The sequence below is a fragment of the Mastomys coucha genome, unplaced genomic scaffold (genome assembly GCF_008632895.1).
Source record: "Mastomys coucha isolate ucsf_1 unplaced genomic scaffold, UCSF_Mcou_1 pScaffold19, whole genome shotgun sequence".
Classification (NCBI taxonomy): Eukaryota; Metazoa; Chordata; class Mammalia; order Rodentia; family Muridae; genus Mastomys; species Mastomys coucha.
In genome coordinates, this window is record NW_022196901.1 from 602,920 (window position 1) to 610,878 (window position 7,959).

General features: G+C 34.4%; 1 protein-coding gene across 14 annotated transcripts in view; it reads right to left on the reverse strand.

Moving 5' to 3' along the window:
• The window catches only part of Ankib1 (ankyrin repeat and IBR domain containing 1), a 174,553-nt gene that overhangs the window by 35,908 nt on the left and 130,686 nt on the right, over positions 1–7,959 (reverse strand). For all 14 annotated transcript variants that reach the window (XM_031379935.1, XM_031379933.1, XM_031379930.1 and 11 more), the window contains 4 exons: positions 7,152–7,360; positions 5,584–5,672; positions 2,553–2,697; positions 382–548 (listed from right to left, as the gene is read on the reverse strand). In XM_031379935.1, the coding sequence (XP_031235795.1) occupies positions 382–548; positions 2,553–2,697; positions 5,584–5,672; positions 7,152–7,360 (610 nt within the window). The remainder of the gene's footprint in view (positions 1–381; positions 549–2,552; positions 2,698–5,583; positions 5,673–7,151; positions 7,361–7,959) is intronic.

Genomic DNA, 7,959 nt, shown 5'->3' on the forward strand with positions numbered 1-7,959 from the left:
GAGACAGGGTTTCTCTGTGTAGTCCTGGCTGTTCTGGAACTCACTCTGTAGACCAGGCTGGCCTCGAATTCAGAAGTCCGCCTGTCTCTGCCTTCCAAGTACTGGGATTATAGGCGTGTGCAATCACCGCCTGGCCAAGACGGAGGAGTTTCCTTATGGATAACATGGATATAACAGTATGCAATCCAAACCATTGGGAAAACAATTCAATTAAATAACATAATCACATTAAATAAGACTCAGTATGGTGGAAATATCACGTACACAAACTAAAAATAGTACCAAGTACACTATAATTTAAACACCTAATTTGAGGTTCAAAGTACCTATAAAAACTGTCAGCAAAGTGTTAAGGCTGATTCCAGCCTCTTATATACTAACCAGCAGAAGAGGTGTCCTTTGCCACAGTCCACAGCAGGGGCTCTTAGCAATGGGAAGCTGAGTGTGTCAGACCCAGATGGATTTGACCCCTGCTTTGTCAGCCTGACTGCTCTTTCACAGCCTGCGGTAGGACACCATTTAATGGCAGGATTATTTTCGACAAAGGCCTGTTTAAAAATCATAATAAAAACAAGAAATTATTTTAGCTGCAAATTCTAAAACAGAGTGTATTTCTACAGCAACTAAAAACAAATAAAAGAAAAATACTAAAAACGGTACTGAAAAGTAATATAAATAACTCAGAATGAAAAACGCGGCAATTACCTTAAGTAATAGAATGATTTTCAAATCCTTTTTCTCTTTAATCTACAAACCATGTAAATGATAATAAGGTGAAAATGCAATTGTCTACACAGAAAATGTCTAACTTAAAAATGATTTGCTGTTAGGAGCCAACAAGGAAGGTAATCTTCCTGAAATGGGTTCACCTTGGATTAAAATCTACGATAGAGCTCTGGTAGGCAAGGCCCAGGAGAAATTCATTTTAGGAAAGATTCATGCTATTAATATGTTTCCATGTTATTATCAAATATATATAACACTCACTAGGTATTAGCCCACATTTTTGAGCAGATCTATGTAGAACGATGAAGATCTACTGTCTTGTATGCTTGATGCTATATAGGCAATTAGATGATTTCTTAAACCTTAATGATGATCCTACCAGAATTCCTAAATTTATAGTAATTATTAAGCTCTTTTAATAACACTCCTATTAAATCCTTTCAAATAGTCAAAACTGCAATGAGAACTCTGTCAGTCTTTAGTGTCACAAGTTAATTACTTCCAAGATAGCAAGCAGGCATTTACTACTCAGTGAACATTCCAAAAGATTGTAAAACCATTAACCAAAGGACACAAAAAGGGAACTAATGATTTACTATAGGTGCTAGGACAGAAAATAAACTATTGACTGGGTTTATGTATACAAAACTTCAGCAATAACTTAGTTATGGCTTTTAATTCTCCATGAAGCTGTAGAGCTAGTGACAGATGATTAACATTTAGCTAGAAAATTTCTCTAGTGGATATGCATGTAAACATTCTTTGTTGTAAACTTCTAATTCAATTTATGATTTATGACTTGAATTTATGTGTAATCTTGTGACAAACTTTTTGCCATGTGCTCATGTATTCGCAAAGATGAGTAAGTGCTGATGACAAAGAGAGGAGAGCATAATTCTCTTTATCCTTCTTTCTTTAGCATCCTCCTTGTCCCACCTTTTATCATTCTGTTTATCCCCTTTTCTTACAAGGCCCTTTTCTCCTTTCTCAGAAGTTTCAGAGTAAACTTTTTAGAGAGAACTTAGAAATAAAAGCTAAACTCATTTTCGCCTAAGCGGCTTTTAACCCTCAGAACGAGCAAGAAAGTTTTTAAGCTCCTTTAGAAACTATCAACAGTAGCACTTAATATGGTTGGAAAGCTAAAATGTCCAGAGATCACAAGTCTTTAAAGCTACACTGGAGTCCAACCAACTCTGTGTCTCCTTACAAGCTGCTCCAGTCCAGGAGGCTCCCGGAAATTTGCCAATATCTTGTGTTATTTTTCTGATTAACTGTAAGGAGAAACTTGTGCGTAATTATATTATATTTTAATACTAAATTTCTAAATGTTACCTTGACAATACTATAAAAATTATTATAATAATTCTTACACCAAAGACATTTTTTAAAGATTATGCAATAGTAGTTAGAGTAGGAAAAATCTATACAAAGCAATTGAAATAAAAGCTTTAAGTTACACACACAATTTTTTTCATGTTTCTTATTAACTACTACAGAACATAAGGGACAAAATTATAATTTATTATATTAATCTATTAATTGGAATAAAATAATTAATTTCTAAGTTAAAATTGTGTTTGTAAATATTCATCTCAGGAATATAAAATATTGTTAGGGAAGGAGTAGGTTCTATGAAAATATGTACTTTGAAATTCATTTTCATCAATCAGTTATAAAAAAGGAACAACAGCTTTTTAGGGGAGTGGTTAAGTTTCACTTTGCCTTTTTTACATAGAAAATGCTGGTTTGGCTCAAAGTTTAGTTACTATCACCATTCCTATATACATTTAGAAATAAAACACAGGCTTACTACACTGATTCCATACCTTAATATCAAACTGTAGGTATCGCTTATCCATCTCCTTAGAAACCACACTTTCTATGACATCTACAGGCACAAGTTGAAAGCATTCATATGCAGGGCAGAAAATGTTATGGGCTTCACCTTCTTGAATTTTCAGATTTAAAAACCTATTAAAATATCAATTGACAGAAAAAAAGAAGAGGATGTAAGTTATTTGTACATACTAAGAATGTTTTCTTTTTGAAGATTTTCTATGAGAGTGTAATTGAAATAACACCAAGAGCTATATGGTGAAATGGTATTTACCAAGACCTGGGCTTAATCTTCTTCCCTTACTCTGCCAGACACTGCATATGGCGTTGTAATATCATCTATGTACAAGCAAGAAACAAACTTTTTACATCTAGATTTTAATGGATCTATTTTTTTTTTTTGAAACAAGGTCTTATGTACCTAGAAGGGTCTTGAACTTGCTATATAACTGATATTGTCCTAGAACTTCTGGTTTTCTTGCCTACCTTCAAATATATTGTTGGGATTACAGGTATGTGCCAAGCAGGCCAGGTTTATATGATACTAAGATTGTAACTTATGCATGCTAGCCAAGCATTCTATTGAGATACATTCCTAGCTATGGATTATACAGTGTTTAGCAATTCTAGAGAAAACAAATGGAAAGCAAGTAACTAAATTATAACTGCCTGGTATCATGATCAACAACGTTGATTTTTCTATCATCTTCGTCCTTTGTGTTGCCTACTAATTTCACTGTACTTAGGAACAGAGGAAAAAAACCAAGGGAAATTTAGACTGCATTAGACATGAGGCTTAAGCCTTATTATTAGGAAAAATGTCTTTGTGTGGGTAGAAAGAATAAGTTCCTTTTAAGTCCTTGGCATTGATGCCTCAAAGCATCTGGCTATAGTGACAATGCAAAGGGAATGGTAAAAGTGAAACAGCTGGGGTTTTCAAGCAAATGCCATTACTTGTTAAACTATCAGTCCCCTGCAGACTGCTATTCATTTTAAAAGACATTTTTTTTAACTCAATACATCAACTACCCAATTTGTTTTACTGGTGTCTGGTTTGACAAGAGCTGTCATGGGTCAGGTGGAGAATGCTAAGTAGATGGTAGAGTATCAACGAAAATAATAAGAACAGAATTTAAACCTTACCAACCTCTTTTTCTGGCTAGTATTTGGTAAGAAGAGGGGATAGTTCCATGATACTAGTTATACGAGGAAGGTCATTAAAGGTAAACAAACAAACAAAAAATCCAAGTAATTCATGACAGGGTCAATTTTCACATCCAACCACCACCAGTGGTCAAACTTAGCTAACACTCCCTCAGATAATAGATTAAGATTTTGAAACTAAATAAGAAGAGTTTCTGCTCAAGAACTGTGTCAAAAATTGTTTTAGTTTGTGAGTTTGATTCTTGTGAATTAGTTGACCTGTATTAGCTACACTAATTTGATTTTGATTTAAAAGTCTAGTCTATGGTTAAAATCTAAAACAAACAGGTATACTTATTTATTCTAACTTTTTGAAAAGCATTTCTTTCTCTCCAAATGAAGTCTTGCTTTACACTGTTTCAGAAAACATAAAAGTACACCAAATGAAACCAGTACACAGATCAGTCTGCTATATATATATCTATCTATCTATCTATCTATCTATCTATCTATCTATCTATCTATCTATCTATCTATCTTCAGGGGTGAGGGAAGGTGGGGCGAGGGGCGAGGAGGATGGAGAGGCAGAAAGATGTGCAGGTACATGTAAGAGAGAGAGAGAAAGAAAGAGAGAGAGAGAGAGAGAGAGAGAGAGAGAGGGAGGGAGGGAGGAAGAGAGGGAGAAAGATATATATATATATATATATATATAGAGAGAGAGAGAGAGAGAGAGGTGTATGAGTGAGATGTGTGCAGGCCAGATAACCTGAAGTGTTATCCTAGAAACACTATCATCTACCTCCTCTGAGGCAGAGCCTCTCATTGCTGTGGAGCTACACTGGCTGGCCAAGGAGCTCCAGGGTTCAGACTTTCCTGCCTCTAACACTGGGTCTATAAGTGCATGCTAGTATGTGTGTTCCAGGATGTGAGCTTAGTTTCCAGTGCTTGGGCAACTACTTTATCCACTCTTGACCCTAATGAGTAAACTTGGTAGGCTAACAGAGATACTCATTATCTTGACTATGGGAATAGTTCCATGGTGTACACATGTCTCAATTTATGAACTAATTTATTTTAAATGTATATAGAGATATATAACAATTATACTACAGCAAAACTGTAAATAAAACAATACAAAACAAAAAACAAATACAGCAAACCACCAAGTCTTTGCTATCTCATTCATGTAATGCTCTACACATCCCTATACTTGGTACTCAATATTCCATGAAAAAAATAGTACTTAAGATTTGCTTAAGATACTTATGACATATTTTGCTTAAATCATTAAATAAAAAGTCCCCAGAGACAGTATATACTATACTACACTATTCATTTATACTGATCTGCATTAGTTTCAAAAACTGTTTCACAAAGATCAAGGTAAGACATGATAATATATAAATCTATGACAGATTACAAAGCGGAAATGAGAGAAAGCATGAGAAAAAAAATTTCTACTGTAATACATACCCAATTTCTAGTGTAAGAATTTGACTTTAGATTAACAGAAAAGAATTCAATTATCTGCATTCTTACAGCTTTTCAAGGCTATCTGCCTGCTTTGAAAAATTCAGAGACCACCAATGCTTAAAATCCTTGCAATATAAGGTAGAAACTGATTCTTGATATTTAGGTGTGCACCTGAAATTTATGTTATATGTAATATAAAAGAAAATACTAATACAATTGTTTAGTTCTACTTTCCTAGACATAAAGAAGGAAAGACAAAAATATTCTTTCTTTGTGAAACTACCTTTCAGTATAACTCAAAAACCAATACAAATAATCAACACTATTAAATATGAAGACAATTTCATTACGAAATCAAAAGTGCTATCAATTAGTAAGAGATGAAGAAGCTGCGCATGTACTCACGACTCCCAACAGCCTCTACAAAAATCATGTCCACAGGGCATATCCACTGGATCTTCAAATACAGAAATACTGCACATACAAATGTCACACTGGAGATGTACAAGAAAAATGACTTAACAGGGTCATACTCTAAAGAGAAGCAATACATTAATTTTGTTCAATAGTTCAAAGACAAAAAATATTACAGTAATTATAAATCTCAAAAATTTAAAAGCTTCAAAGCTACAAGATTGACTGTCTTTTTTATATTTTCCACTTAACTAAATTTACCTACTAATCAGCACTGAGCATTAGGAAAGGGAAATATAAGAAATAAATCATTAGCATCTATTCAGGTCAAGATCACACGGCGTGCTACAAAGTAACCATTTCAGCATAGTATCTTTCATTCTATGCTTACTGTGGAAAAATACACAGGAACAGAGAAACTTTGTGTTTGAACACAACAATTCAGGATATTCAGAGTGGCAACTTGGGTTGGTGATGTGGCTCAGTGGTACAGTGCTTGCCTATCAGGGTTGATCACCTGAGTTCAAGTATCAGCATCTCTTAACTCAATGCCCCCCTAACACACCCTTATCCCCACCCACCCCACCTACCCACTCACACACCCACAAGGTAAAGTGTTCATGCAATTAAGTCTGATACAAAACTATGTTATCTTCTAACATGACTTAGGAGAAGCAAACTTCGTTACAAAGGTGAATTACAGAAATAGCATTTTGCCTTCCCAAATGGTTCCTACAATAGACAAAGGGAAGCTTTCTTATTTATTACAAATTAGTGGCTAAAGTAGTCTACTGCATCATAATCTCCCGCACAGCACAGCAGCAGGGTGCTGTTTGTTTATTGCACACAAGGGCAGGACTGGTGCCTGTTAAAGGAGAACGTTTATTAAGAAAATATACTGAATGAATTCAGAAACTTTGTTAGGACAAGCATATGATCACCACAATATATTATAGATGGTTTACAATATTACCATCCAGTAAATTATTTTCAAAATTTCATTTTAGATTAAGAATATATACTATAGGGGGCTGGTGAGATGGCTCAGCGGGTAAGAGCACCGACTGCTCTTCAGAAGGTCATGAGTTCAAATCCCAGCAACCACATGGTGGCTCACAACCACCCGTAATGAATTCTGACGCCTTCTTCTGGTGCGTCTGAAGACAGCTACAGTGTACTTACATATAATAAATAAATAAATCTAAAAAAAAAAATGACATGTATTAAAGCCTTTAATTAAAAAAAAAAAGAATATATACTATAAACTGAGTTTTAGTATTTCAGTTTGTTTTATTTAGATACATTGACTACTTTTACGTGAAAATGTAGTATATAGTTTTTTCAAACTGTTTTGAAGTGAGAAAATATTTTGCTTTTCAACCTATATAATACAGAGATCACATTCTATAGTAGTAAAAACTTACAAAGGCACAAAAATAATCAAACCTTCAAAACGAGTAAGAGGTTCAGTGACAGTAATACAACCAACCACTCCACAGGACAGTATCACAGTTTAAAAGTTTAAAGACTAAAAGCTATGGAAGTACACTAAGCCATACCAAACTGGTATCTAAATCCCCAGGAGACAGACTGATTTCATCTGGAGAGGTGACAGAGGATCTTGTAGTCCTTGGAGTTCTTGGAGAAGGCAGCGTGTCCCAGGCATTGTACCCACTCGGCGGTGGAGTTGGCATCTGCACACCTGACCGTTGGCAGCAGTTCTCCGGGTTGGACATCCAAGCTTCAAGCAACTTCTCCCTGTCCCAATCTTTAGGAAAAATAAAAGAGATATCTATGAACCCCCAGAAAGTACAATGTTTTGAAACCTACTAAAAATTGAAACAGGATAAATGAAAAGTAAAAAAAAAAATCATAGAATTTATTATACTCAATCAATAGTAACTACGAAGGCATGTCCAGGTGACCAAAGTTAGTAATATTTTAAAGTGGAATTTAAACTACTATTACTAGTACCATAAGTTAAGAATGTTCTCAGAATTCCTAGTAATTTCTGCTATTACTTTAAGTAGATATTTCACTTAGAATTTACTAACTTTTTGGTAGAGGTTTAATCTAGCCACTTTTTTTTTTAACTTTTATTGCATTATGATGAGAAAAGTTACATGATTTCAATTTATCTGAATAATACATCACTACTAGTATTTTCTTAAATGAACATAAATATATAAAGTCTTTTTGTTTGTTTGTTTGTTTTATATTTAGTAGAGTTTAAAATCTTGGCTCTTACTGTGGTAAAAGCCTAAAATAAGGACAATTTTTAGACAATGGATTTCACTGGAATAAGGCTGTACTTCAATGACCCTCACATCACCAAAGGATTTTACCTCCATTGTAGCTAAGCTGAGA